Source organism: Rattus norvegicus, chromosome 1 (assembly GCF_036323735.1).
Source record: "Rattus norvegicus strain BN/NHsdMcwi chromosome 1, GRCr8, whole genome shotgun sequence".
NCBI lineage: Eukaryota > Metazoa > Chordata > Mammalia > Rodentia > Muridae > Rattus > Rattus norvegicus.
In genome coordinates this window covers 95,999,305-96,013,711 of record NC_086019.1, presented here as the reverse complement: position 1 = coordinate 96,013,711, position 14,407 = coordinate 95,999,305, and the positions used below count along the sequence as shown (strand labels likewise).

The 14,407-nt window shown below is 45.4% G+C and overlaps 1 protein-coding gene across 12 annotated transcripts in view; it reads left to right on the top strand.

Annotated features, from left to right (window-relative positions):
- Positions 1–14,407, top strand: part of Garre1 (granule associated Rac and RHOG effector 1) — a 78,337-nt gene extending 63,930 nt beyond the window's left edge. For 11 of the 12 annotated variants that reach the window (XM_063261654.1, XM_008759155.4, XM_006228850.5 and 8 more), the window contains 6 exons: positions 4,034–4,159; positions 6,070–7,082; positions 8,985–9,150; positions 10,465–10,602; positions 11,266–11,344; positions 11,860–14,407. In XM_063261654.1, the coding sequence (XP_063117724.1) occupies positions 4,034–4,159; positions 6,070–7,082; positions 8,985–9,150; positions 10,465–10,602; positions 11,266–11,344; positions 11,860–12,168 (1,831 nt within the window). In that variant the 3' untranslated portion in view covers positions 12,169–14,407. Of the gene's footprint in view, positions 1–4,033; positions 4,160–5,412; positions 6,034–6,069; positions 7,083–8,984; positions 9,151–10,464; positions 10,603–11,265; positions 11,345–11,859 lie in introns of those variants that run through there. The other variant, XM_063261657.1, reaches the window with a different exon arrangement.

The window sequence follows — 14,407 nt, the reverse complement described above, 5'->3', positions numbered from 1 at the left end:
AAAGAAGGAAGGATGAATAGATGGATAGATGATGTGAGAGAGAGAGAGAGAGAGAGAGAGAGAGAGAGAGAGAGAGAGAGTGAGAGTAAGTAGCCAGGCGTGATGGTTTACACTTGTTATCCAAGAATCAAGAAGTGTGAAGCAGGAGCATCATTATGAATTTGAGGCTGGACTTGCTACACTTCACGGCAAGTTCCAAGGCTGGGATACAGAAGGAAACCCTGTCTAGCGAGTGAAGGAAGGGGAAAACTTATTGTCACTTTTCATATTTTAAGCCTTTGTTCTGTCTTTGAACATATGCTTATGGATTATTTGCTGTGTTCCAAATACTCCTCTTCAAGTTGATTGTAAGACAGATGAGCCTTCCTTTATACAGTTGAGTATCTTTGTAAGGGAGAAAGAAGAGTCATACAAAAAGTGACTTGGGAAGGACAAGGGGGTGGTTTGTATCATAGAGAAGGAAACAGGCCTATTTTGGATAGTGAGATCAGTCAGAAAGCATCCCTTTGGGGTTGTGATACTTAATTGGGTGTGAGAGGCCATGCTGAGAACATTTTGGAAAGGCAGACTAGAAGGAACAGTTACTATAAAGGTCTGGGGAGCAAACTGTCATGGTTAGCAATAGTGGTGGGGAACTGGAGCAGCCAAGACCTCCAGGACCTTGAGGAAGCTGGAGTTTTGATTGAAATACTGGTAGAAGTTTTAAGCAAGTCTCAGGGTTTGTTATTTAGACACCCGGTCAATCTTTAAAAAAAGATTTATTCATTTAATATGTGTGAGTACACTGTCACTATCTTCAGACACCAGAAGAGGGCATTGGATCCCATTACAGATGGTTGTGAGCCACCACGTGGTTGCTGGGAATTGAACTCAGAACCTCTGGAAGAGCAGTCAGTTAACCTCTGAACCATCTCTCCAGCCCTGTACCCGGTCAGTCTTAAGGTGTTTTTATTGGTCTGCTTTCAAGACTGATGCATAAACTAAAACTTAATTTGTCAATTTCTCAGAAAAAAGAAAAAAGAAAGAAAAATATATTACCAGGAACGATAGAGTTCCCTTTTGTCTGAGCAACAAATGATCTCTCAGTGAAACCACACTGGCAAGCCCACACTCAACCAGACATGGCTGAGGGACATGGAACAGGTGTGTCCTGGTGACTAGTTGTTGAAGCTAAGGAAATTGGGTTTCTTTCCTAGCCAAGTCATATGGGAGCACTGCTGCCCACTTTCAGTGGTTGCAAAATGCCCAGGAACTGGCAGGAAGCCTGTTTCTCAGACAGTTAGCTCTCCAATCCAGAAGATACTTGTGGTGGAAAGACCAGACTGGACAATGGAGATGGCAGGAGGTAGTTGGCTATTCTGAGAGCTGTGCAGGCAAAGACAACAGCAGAGCAAAGTCCCTTAGGTGTGGCAAACCTAATCAGGACAGGAGAAGACCTTAGGGGCAAGTGACAGAGGCCCTTGAGAACCATATTGAGAGGAGAGAATAGTGTGGGGAAGATAAAGACCTTGTCATGGCCTTTGTCTTGAGTTTGGTAAAACACTATCTAAGCCAGATTTTGTGGCCTACACCTTTTGTCCTAGCACTCAGAAGGCTGAGGTAGACAGATTATAAATTTGAGGACAGGAGTGGAGAGATGGCACAGCAGTTAAGAACACTGACTGCTCTTCCAGAGACCTCAAGTTCAAATCCCAGCAACCACATGGTGGCTCACAACCATCTGTAATGGGATCTGATGCCCTCTTCTGGTGTCTGAAGACAGTGACAGTGTACTCACATACATAAAATAAGTAAATAATTCTTTTAAGAAATAAATAAATTTGAGGACAACCAGTACAGTTTGGTTGATTATAAGTTGCTCTGGAGCTCTTCCTTCCACATAGGTTGGGGGAGTGATCTTGAAGTTCTTCCCAAAGTTCTAGTGGTAACCTGGTCTTTCTTTTGACTAGCCCCATCCTGTTACTACCCAGGAGTCCATCAAAAAATAATCTCAATAGAATGAAAGGTAGTCTAGAGCTAGGTTACAGCTAGATGTGTGTCCAACATCTGTGCTATGTGTCCCCCCATCCCCAGCACTACCAAAACACCTATGTTACCTAGGAAATTCCAAATGCTTTAAGCGCTGTGTGTCAGGGACCTAACATGAGAACAAAAGGGATGCTGCCTCTAGCATCCCTATCACTCTGGAAACCGAGTTTAGAAGGTCAGTGTTGGGAGCTGGAGGCAGATGTGTGCAGATCACAGCTGCTGTAACAAGAGCACAACCTACTTTTACTGTCATTCAGGAAACTATAGCTGGGTGTGGTGGCAGGTAACTAATCGCAGCAGAGCTACAAAGAGAAAACCTGTCTTAGAGGAGAAATTACATGAAACAGGAAGTGGGTTTTGTAAGTGGGTTTTGTCTTAGTTACGGTTTTACTTCTGTGAACAGACACCATGACCAAGGCAAATCTTAGAAGGACAACATTTAATTGGGGCTGGATTACAGGTTCAGATCCATTACCATCAAGGTGGGAGCATCGCAGCGTCCAGGCAGGCATGGTGTAGGCAGAGCCGAGAGTTCTACATCTTCATCTGAAGGCAGACAAGAGAAAACTGACTCCCAGGCAGCTAGGTATTAAAGCCCACGCCCACAGTGGCACACCTATTCCAATAAGGCCACACCTCCTAATAGTACCACTTCCTGGGCCAAGCGTATTCAAACCACCACAAAAGAAGAGGTTTGTTACATGATCCCTAGTTTCAGGCTAATGTACACATTCAAAAGAACCAGATTCAGGTAAGAATTTCTTTATTTAGATATGTACTAGATACTTTGAAAAAAAAATTGACAGGATTCCACTCTGACTGTCCTGGAGCTTGATGGAAACCTCCTACCTCATCCTCGAAGTGTTGGGATTTATATAGGCATGACCCTCCCTAGATTTGAAAATTACATGAGTATGCATGTGTATACTGGTCTGTAAGACCCTCATTGTAGAGAAAATCTCTTATGAGCATCACCTGTCAATAAAAAAGCTGATGGCCAATGAGCTGAGGCAGGAAATAGGAGGTGGGACACTGGCAAGAAGAGAGGATTCTGGGAAATAGAGGCATGAGAGATTTGCCTAGGAACATAGAAGCAGTCAGAAACATTGGCATCTATTAAATAATTAGTCTCAGAGTCATCTGAGGAATCAGGAAAGGCTGGGGAGGAAAAAAAATTTTTTTACACCACAACAAGTGTTTCATTTTTAAATTGTATTCCATCCTTATTTTGTTTTTTGAGCGGGTCTCTAATAACCCTAGCTATCCTACAACTATGTAGACCAAGCTGACCTTGAACTCAATATCTATCTGCCTCTCCTTCCCAAGCTACCCTTACTTTTTGAGACAGGGTCTTATTGAAGCTGCAGCTAGACTGACCTGCTGTCTGAGGAGCTTCAGGGAGCCTGTTGTCTCCATGCCTAGCCACCCTACACTGAAGCTGCAGTAATACCCATGCCCAGCTTTTTTCAGGGCTCTGGGCATTCCAACTCAGGTCCTCTTTATTCACTCACATACACGCACATTGGCGCATGCACCTGTGTTTTTGAAATACAGTGCTTCCTCTTACAATGGAAAATTTAGCTTATTTTAGATATGTTCTATAGCCATGCTGCCCTGTGTGCATCATGTGTTGTCTAAGTAAGCTCTTTATTGGAGCTTGGTCCTATTGAGAGACCCATGATGCCTCTGTTTCCTCTCCTTTTGCACAGGAGTGCAACAGACTTGTTGGTGTACTCTCTAGCTTGGTTAATTGATGTACTCCCTGGGTTTTTTCTTTGTTGCCGTGTCCTTGACTGGCCTGTAGCACTTATGTATACCAGGATGATCTTAAACTCCCAGAGATCTGCCAGCTGGGACTAAAAGGCATATGCACCACCACACCCAGCACTCCTGGGCTCTTTTTGGATGCTAAAAGTACTTAAGTTATAGTTTTTTTCATAATGCTTTCTCTGAATACCTTTTCAGAGAAGTGCAGTCAAGGCTAATGTGACTGGTTTGTGCCTAGGTGCCTGAAGGAAGACCCTGCCACCATGTCCCTGTTGCAGAGAAGCCTGGATCCTGAGAAGACCCTCGGTCTGGTGGATGTACTCTATACAGCCGTGCTGGACCTAAACCGCTGGAGAACAGGGAGGTTGGTGTCTCCTGCACCTACTGGAAGGATCTATAAATATGGTTTGCACTTTAGAGCCATAGCCAGGAACACATAAAAGACGATCCTTGTACGCTCATGCCACTGAGAATATGTGGGTAACTTAAGCAAGAAAGAGAGCTTTTTGGTAACTTTATTTCAAGATGGGTCAAACATGCAGATAAGATGCAATAATTTCTCCATTACCCACATTTCTTAATCTGTTAATACTAGGCCTTCCTTGTTTTAATCAGAGAGTATGATCATGGAAAGAACTCTTAACCCAGTTCTCATTCCTGTACAAAAAAGCAGAGAAATGTTTAGAACATTTATTTGTATTCTTCATGAAGTTTATTTGTACTTAGAAATAGCTGAGTTACAAACTCTGTGAGTTGCTTGTTTTAGCACTGGTAGGGACCGTAAACATCTACCCATGCCCTCATTTCTTTTCCTTTCCTCTCCTGACAGACCGTCCATTTATTTGTACCTCAGGCTGGCCTCAGACTTACTAGGTAGTCCAAATTGTCTTGAGCTTTTGAAAGCATTTTCTAGGGATAAGAAGCTATCATACCCAGCTTTCTCCTCGTAACAGAGTTCAGTGTAGTGTCTTGTCAAGGGTTACAGCAGCCAACTGCCTTGTCCCCTGCTTCACAGCATTTTATCTATATATTCTACTGTTGTAGAAAGAGTACTCAGGGCCAGTGTGGTGACAAACATCTTTATTCACAGTACTCAGTGGCAGGCTGATCTCTTTTTTTTTTTTTTCCGGAGCTGGGGACCGAACCCCCTGAGCTAAATCCCCAACCCCCAGGCTGATCTCTTAATTCAGGGTCAGCAGGCCTGGTCTATGTGGTTAGTTCCAGAAAGTCAAAAGAAAGAGGGAGAAGAGGGGCAGTGGAGGAAAGAGGACTTAAAACTCCTTGGAAGGAATAGCTGTGCATGCCACAGCAGCAATGCGAGTGACCATCAGCCTCCTCCTCACCACCCCGCCGTTTGCGTGTGTCCATCGCTTCTCTGGTGAATCTGTCTGTCGAACTACCACACTAGCCAGGCTTTGTACTCCTGTGCTGCAGTTAGCTTTCCCTCAGCTCCAGATGCTACTGTTCCACAGCCTTGTGTGAGGCACTGAGTGGTCATTTCTCTATGTATAAAGCACAGGAACCCAGGACCCGCCTGACCAAGTTTATCTTCTGTTACTCTGATAAAGACCACGATCGAAAGCAACTAGGGGAGTAAAGGGGTTGTTTGCCTTACAGATCCTACAGTCCATCATCTAGGGAAGTCAAGGCGAGAACCTGGAGGTGGGAGCATTCTTTTTTTTTTTTAAAGATTTATTCATTTATTATATATAAGTATACTGTAGCTGTCTTCAGACACATCAGAAGAGGGCATCAGATCCCATTACAGATGGTTGTGAGCCACCATGTGGTTGCTGGGAATTGAACTCAGGACCTCTGGAAGAGCAGTCAGTGCTCTTAACCTCTGAGCCATCTCTCCAGCCCGGGAGCATTCTTAGATAACTCAGAATCACTGGCCCAGGGATGGTACTGCTCACAGTGGCCTGGGCCCTCCCTCATCAATCGAAGATCAAACCACTGTCTACTTGTAGGATTGCCTCTCAATGGAGGTTCCAATTCCAAGATAATTAGCTTGTGTCACATTGACCAAAAACCCCAAACAAAAACACCGACCAGGATACCACCAGTGAGGTCTTTTTTCAAACCCAGGCAAGTTTGAACCCCTTCTCTACTCTTTCTTCCCTGTCTCCCTGTAGCTTACTTGCTCACTCTGCAGTGCTGGAGCTTCAAACACGGTCATGGCAGTAATCAGTGTCGAGAACTCAGCAGTATCTGTCCTCAGGCTCTCCAACTTGTTTGTCTCTTTTCTCTTTTGTTTTTTTCCTGTTCAAATAGGGAACAGGCTTTACCCTGTATACAGATCCAGCTGCAAAGGGATATCTGTGATTTTGGGAATCAGGCTGACCTGCCATCTGGAAATGGAAGCAAATCCTCAGGCCTGCAGAAGACTTTCTCCAAACTGACATCCCGGTTCACAAAGAAAGTGTCATGCACCAACTCCGGCAGCACACACTATTCCAAAACCATCTTCACAGCTGGTTGTTCAGAGGAGAAGGCCAAAATGCTCGGCAGTAACATTGATACACGGTTACAGAGCATTTTGAACATTGGTAACTTTCCTAGGACTACAGACCCTTCACAGTCATCTCAGAACTCCAGGAATCCAATGGTCAATGGCTTTCTCCTGGAGAGACGTGAGAACTTCCTGCATGGGGACGATGGCAAGGATGAGAAGGGCATGAACTTACCCACTGATCAGGAAATGCAGGAAGTGATAGATTTTCTCTCAGGCTTTAACATGGGCCAGTCCCATCAGGGGTCCCCACTGGTGACAAGGCGCAACTCTACTGCCACTGCCATGGTGACTGAGCAGAAGACAGGAACCATGCAACCACAGCAGCCATCACTGCCGTTGGCCCCTCCACTACGGCCACCCCAGGCTGGAGCACACACGCCTCTGGCAGCCCAGCAAGGTCTGGCTCCTCAGCAGCAGTCCCCAAAGCAGCAGCAGCCCCAAGTCCAGTTCTACCAGCACCTGCTGCAACCCATTGGATCACAGCAGACGCCACCCCAGTCCCGGGCGCCTGGTAAATGGGGACATGGCTCATCTCAGCACCCATCACAGCCCATGGCAGCGGGTCTGTCTCCTCTTGGTCAGTGGCCTGGCATATCTGATCTCAGCTCTGACTTGTACAGCTTGGGTCTAGTGAGCAGCTATATGGACAATATGATGTCAGAAGTTTTGGGACAGAAGCCACAGGGACCTAGGAATAACACCTGGCCAAATCGTGACCAAAGTGATGGAGTCTTTGGAATGCTGGGAGAGATTTTGCCTTTTGATCCTGCAGGTAGGTGAGGCCTTCCCACAGCTCACCCCATTGAAAAGTTCATTCAGTACAGTCACTGAGGAATTCTTAGAGGCCTGTCTACCTCAGCCTTATAAGGTGCAACACGTGGATGTACTAGTGTGCTCTACTAGTAAGTACCTCCCAGACTCCATTTGCTAGGACTCATTGTCTAGAGCAGGGAGATGTAGCAAGAATGGGAAGCAGATTAGGAAAGTGTCTGAGAAGGGAGCACCTTAATCCATCTAGAGTGCCCGGGTGTTTTTTAATTCTACTTTTTAATTTTATTTTACTTTTTGTGGTACTGAGTATTGAACACAGGGCCTCCTCATACATGGTAATCAAGTACTCTACCACTGAGTCATATACTCAGCCTGCCTTTCTTATTCTCTCTCTCTCTCTCTCTCTCTCTCTCTCTCTCTCTCTCTGTCTGTCTTCTCCCTCCCCCTTTCTTTCTTAATTAGAAAGTCTCACTAATTTGCCAAGTTGATCGCAAACTTATTCTCTAGCCACAGTCAGGTTTTGAATTTGGGATCATAAGCTGGAAAGATGGCTTACTTGCTCAAGTTTAGCTTGAGTGGCAGTGACATGTAACCTCTATCTGGCTTTGGTAAACTCCAAGATGAAGTTAATGAGAAATCATCATGTGATTCTCTAAAGTTATTAAATGCTACAAATTCATAGTAGCAAGAAACTAGAAAACATAAATTAGTTTGTAGAGATAGCTGGGCTGTTATGAGCATCTACTGTGTTTAGTTCCCACAGGGCAGTTCAAACACCCCTGTAACCCCAGTTTCTAAGGCTCTAAGGCTATTGGCTGACTTCCAGACACCCATAGGGCATGCACATTAACACATTTAATATTTTTAAAAAACGTCTTATGCGTATGAATGTTTTGTCTGTTAATGTGTGTGTGCACCATGTGCATGCCTGGTGCCATCAAAACTCAGAATAGGGCTTCAGAGTCCCTGGAACTAGAGTTATGAATGACGGTGAGCCCCCGTCTGGGTGTTTGGAAGCAAACCTGTGTCCTCTACAAAACCAACAAAAACTCTTAACCACAAATCCTCCCTCCAACCCAATAGACAAATTTTTGAAAAATAATTTGTGTTTATTTTTCACGTTTTGTTTTGAGAAGGCTCTCACTGTGTAGCCTTTGGCTAGTTTGGAACTTATTGTAGAGCAGCCTGGCCTTGAACTCACAAATCCACCTGTCTCTGCCTCCTGATTGCTAAGATTTAAAACTGTGCACTACCATGTATGGCCTAGATTTTTATGTGTATGAATGTGTACCTCATGAGTGCCTAGGAGTTATGGATGGTTGTGAGCCATCAGGTGGGTGCTGGAAATTGAACCCAGGCCTAATGCAGGAGCAACAAGTACTCTTTACTGCTGAGCCCTGCTTCTGTTAACAATTTAGCTTTGGGGGACTAAAGAGATGGTTCCGTGGTTAGGAGCATAGGCTGCTCTGCCAAAGGACCTGGGTTCAATTTCCAGTACTCACATGGCAGCTCACAACTGTCTGTAACTCCATATCTAATACCCTCACATAGACATGCATGCAGGTAAACACCAGTGCACAGTGAGCTCTGGGAGACAGACAGTCTGTGCTGTGTAGTTGTTGCTTTATGGGTACATAAGCAAAGTAATTGTGGGTAGTTCAGACCTTTGTTCCTTGTCTTCTCATCACATCCAGCCCTTGCCTATGCCCAGCCCAACCTCAGACATGTGTGCTATAAGCCCTGTCTCATTCAGGAAATGGCCACAGCCTGCAGCCAACCAATGGGACAGTTACTTGCTAGGTTCTCACCACTTTACTGTGTGTATGACCAGTTCATCCTCAGGGGAGGAAAGGAAGAGGTCAATTTGCCCTGAAATCCTGCCGTTTCCTTTGTCTCAACACAGTGGGCTCAGACCCAGAGTTCGCACGCTACGTGGCAGGAGTGAGCCAGGCAATGCAGCAGAAGCGGCAAGCCCAACATGGCCGCCGGCCAGGCAACCCCCGGGGCAACTGGCCGCCCATGGATGATGCTCATCGGACCTGGCCTTTGCCAGAGTTCTTTACAGAAGGGTGAGTTCTGCCTAGAGCAAGGAAGCAACATTTGGGATCTAGATGCCGCTTACAGCCTTGGTTTGAGGGGAAGCTCACTGGCCGCCTTTCATGTTTCCTGTGCAAAAAGTATAATGTGGCTAAATCTTGGTGGGTTCAGATTCTAATAGGATGTTACGGGGTGGGATGTGTCCACATAAACACACACCTGCTGTGAATAACTTAAGACAGCCTCTTGTAAAAGCAATACATGTATATGAGATTTTAAAACTATTTCTCATTAAAATATTTAAAATATCTAAAATTATAAATATGGGGACTAAAATAATATAAAGTATATACATATATATGCTAACTTCTATAAAAAATTATAAATACTAACTTAGGAGTAAAGCCAGAGAAAACAAAAGAGCCTTTTCCTCTTGGAGCAGGGATCTTATTTGACAGAGTGGTCTTTCTGGTGAAAAGAGCATGGGTATTAAAACCCAGTGAGTATCGGATGCTATTACTATGCCCACAGAAAGCAAAGTAGGCAGGCTCGGGTGTGTGGCTCAGCAGTAGCATGCTTACCTAGCATGTGCAAGGCCCTGAGCTCAAACCCCGGAACAGCAAAGACCAAGGCACATGCTTCAACTTTAGTGTATCGGAAAAACTGGGCAGGCACAGTACGCACCTGTGCTCTCAGCCTGTGGGAGGCAGGCACACAGCAGTTTTCGTGAGTTCAGGTTAGCAAGGACTATAGTTGGAGGCTAGCCTGAATTACCTATAGAAAGCTTATTTCAGGAAAACAGACAAACCAAAAACCATAGGCTGGAGAGATGGCTGAATGATGTAAGGGTCCTTACTACCTTTGCTGAGGACTCAAATGAGTCCCAGCACCCAAATGGTAGCTCACAACCGTTTCCAGTTCAGGCCAGGCAGTGATGGTGCTTTCCTTTCATCTCAGCAGTTGGGAGATGGAGGCAGGCAGATCTCTTGAGTTTGAGGCCAGCCTGGCCTATAGAGCCAGTTCCAAGACAGCCAGGGCTACATAGAGTAACCCTGTCTGAAAACAAAACAAAACCACACATCCAGTTCATCAGGAAATTGACCCCCTACTTCTGGTCTCTGAGGACACCTGCACACAGACAGGCATACACATATACATAAAAACTTAAGTCTTTAAGAAAATTATGAATTTGTGATTCAGATTACCTCCTGGTTAATAAATGTAGAAAGTGAAAGAGCATCCCCACTTTGTTTTTCTCCAAAATCAGCCATATATCAGCAGTCATAGGCTTCTGAGAGCTAAAAGGAAGTAGTGACTAAGTCTGACCGATTTGTCTGCATTCTCAGGGACAGCCTGCACAGTGGCTGGTCAGGTGCTCAGGGAGACTCGGCCAGCTCCAGTGATGAGACCTCTTCAGCCAATGGGGACAGCCTGTTTTCCATGTTTTCAGGGCCTGACCTTGTTGCTGCTGTCAAACAGAGAAGGTAGGAAATTGCTAAACCAAGGATTGGAGAGCCACCAGTCTGCCTCTGGGGAAGCCAGAAGCCCTTTTGTTTGCCCTGTGACAGGACAAAGGCTTCTGGAGGCATTTTCAAAAGGTGTCTTCCACTATGAAAATCTGTGCTGGGCTGGTGGGACATTGGCTTTAGGCTGTGTGAGAGAAGGAAGTCCCCTCTGTTGGGTCTGTGCCTGTACACAGAGCTCTGGCTCAGATCTGCTGTCTGCCCTTTTACTCAGTGTAAAGCAAGCATGCCTTTCTCTCTTTTTTCTTTTTTTTAGGATATTTTATTCTTTGACAGTTTCATACATGTATACAGTGTATACTTATCTATCACAAAGCATTTTTTTAAAGGCCCAGACACACCCAGTGCATGTTAAACACTTTGAGTAACTACTGAATGGAATAAATTAATAAAAAGCCAAAGGGGGTTAACTTAGCTGTGAAAACACTCTCCATGCTGGCTGCAGCTCCCACCCACTTCTTGCACGAGCCTTACAGGCATGCTGCCTCCCGGGGCACACTGACCTCAGTGGACCCAAGGCCTCAGCACCTAGACTGCAGACCTAGAGACCAGAGCCAAGCACTTAATCTCCGTCCCACACAATGAAGCCAAGTGGTCATTGCTCTGAACTCTCAATTCTTTCAGGAAACACAGCAGTGGAGAGCAGGAGACCAGCACACTGCCCTCACCACCTCTCCTGACCACAGTGGAGGATGTGAACCAGGTATTGTGAGCTAACTCATGCTAAAAACCTTGGGTCTCAAAGTCGTAAAGGTTGTCTCTGTGAATTATTTTCTCATGATTTTTGTGTAAATGGGGAGATCTAATCACCTCAGCTGACACAGCCATGTTGTAAAGGAGGCGCTGAGACTATATATTAATTAATATGAGCCACACTGCACACTCGCTCACTGTTCAGATCAGTTAAAGTAAGGGCTGGAGATATACGAGTGTTGGGAGGCCCTATAAATATTGAGCTATTAAAGTTACACACATATCTAAGAGTACATGTGTAGAAACTGCAATGCCACAGTTGGGCTACAAGAGTGTTGTGTGGACTATGCAGGCATTGAGCATTAATGTCTCTGTAGGAACCTCTCCGTACCAAGCTGTGGAGGGTGGCCGCTCTCACCCTGTCCACTAGCTAGAAAGAAGAGTGGGAGTTCTGGGGGTTGGGTGGAGTATGACACAATGGCAATTCACCTGAGATGCCACTAAAATCTCTCTTCTGTTTCCCAGGATAACAAAACCAAAACGTGGCCACCCAAAGCACCATGGCAGCACCCTTCCCCGCTGCCCAGCACGCTGCCCAGCCCAGCTGCACCACTCTATGCAGTTGCCAGTCCTGGCAGCCAGTGGAATGACACCATGCAGATGCTGCAGTCCCCTGTGTGGGCTGCAGCCAGTGACTGCAATACCACCTCCTTCACCTATGTTCAGACACCACCACAGCCCCCACCTCCACCAGCACATAAGGCAGCACCCAAGGGCTTCAAGGCCTTCCCTGGGAAGGCTGAACGGAGGCCAGCCTATTTGCCCCAGTACTGACCACAGCTAGCCTGCTGCCCATCAAAGCTTTGGGGCAACTGTCCCCAGGGCTAACTAGCTGATACTAGCCCCCAGAAGGACCAGTGCACCCTGCCCCAGGGACAGAAATAATCCTTGGGTCAGAAGTGATTGGCAGCTCCAAGTCTTTGAGGCCTGCTTTCTCAAACTTTGAAGGTAGCAGACCCCTGGGAGGCAGCTGAAGATGGAGATTTCTGACACTCAGGGGATGCTGGCAGTCTATATTTGTTTAATAAGCACCTCAGATAATCCTGGTGCGGGTGGCCAAAGGCCACACTTGGGAAAACACAGTCTGAAGGTTGTCAGTCCTGCATGTGGGAAAGGCATGAGGCCTGCAGGCTGAGAACAAAACTGACCATTCTTTGAAGCTCTCTCCTCTTTAACATACTGAGTGGGACCCACACCCATCACTGATTTTATAGATATTTCTCATGTAGGCTTTCACTTAAAAACGTCTCCTGCCTAAAATGCAGTGGTATCTTAAGATCCCAGGTACACTGGCTGGAGGTTACTTAGCTCAGCACTGTCTTTGGTTAAGCTTAGACAAGATGCTAGTGATCAGAAGCAGCCCTCTGGCTTCCCATGGCCGGTAGCTCCTCTGAAGTGCACAGGGGTGCAGGTTCATGTAATTCACAGAGCAGGACTGGGAACTGCTGTCAGCATATTCTGGCTGCCCGCCCGCCCAGGGGGTGCAGCTGGTGCATGCCGAGTGCAGCGTGAAGCTGCAGCCGCTGCCCTCATTTCTTTTTTTTCACCATGACCAGGGCAGCACTAGCACCATGCTCCTCGACGGAAGGGACTGGGAGGGGAGGGACTGCACCAAGACCCCCACACTCAGAACCACAGTGACATTTGTGAGCTGGCTCAAAGACAAAGGAATTATGGTGTAGACAGGAATTCAAAATCTTTGTTTAGTCACCAACAAAAAAAACCTCACTTTTAGTTAACATGTGCCATTAAACAAATGACACTCCGTGGGTTTGGGGAGATTTTCCAGCTAGGATGGATCCAGAATAATTGAATGGTGCTTAAATTGAGAAATAATAAATATATCTATATAGAGTAGACATTTCCCACTATATATTAATTGAGGTTGCATAAAGTTCTTTATATAAAACTTATTTAAAATTTTCATATTTCATCTTTGAAAATGTCTAATTGAGAAAAATTCATGATATTTTCTGGTATGAAAGTTTGACAGTATTAATTTTTTTATATTTTCTTAAATCATTAAACCATTTTAATATATGTTAACTACTAATAAATGGTTTATTCTTTCTAACTCCATGTAAGCTTTTCCAACGAAGATTGTAATAACACATTTATGTTCTCATTTTTCTACAGATAAATTTATATTTAAAAATACCAAAAAAACCCCTATGTATACACACCACACATGCACACACACATTCACACACAAGAAAATTATTGAGGACCTGTAGGGTGTCTGAGCCCAGCCACCTGCGTCTTTAGTACTGTGTCTCTAGGCTGCCTGAGGCCTCAGCTGTTGTCATTCATGCTGTGGGTGCCATGTCTGCCTGTACTGACGATCCTTCTCAGTGGCTTCGGAATATTCACCTCACCATGTTTACAGAGAACTATTTTGTATATAGAGTTTTCCAGGCACGTACTTTGCACCAACCCTGCGTGGCTGCTGTCTGTGTTAGCTGTCACAGTGTGCACACTAATCTGTTCAAAGTTCTTGTGGCTGTTTTACTTGTAAAAACTTTCTATTTCCTTCAGTAATGTGTCCACAGTGCCCTGTGTTTCGAGTTCTAGTCTACTGCAGTACTCTCATTGTCATAGTGCCTCCCTGAAGACCTCACCCTGGGCCAAGGTCGCTCCTCGGTGCCCCAGCACAGGTGACACTGCTAATTGTCATCTCTGGTCTGTTTTTCTCTATTAAGGACAACGTTTTGTCTCTGTGGCTGTGAGACTGTGTGAATCGGTTTGTGTGGTCTCCACGTAGGTGCTGTCCGCACACCACCTGCTCTAAACACTGGTAATTCCAGGTGCTGCGCTTGGCAGAGGCATCTCTCCAAAGCGCATGTATGTGTGAGTGTCCTTAGCACGGCCAAGCATGGCTGCCTTGCTCGGCATCAGCAGGACATCATGTGACTAGTTGTGACCTTCCAAACTGGAACTCTACATTTTGTATCTTACTTTTAAAGCTCCTATAAGTAAAATAACTTGGCTTTATTAAAATATACATTTAATAATA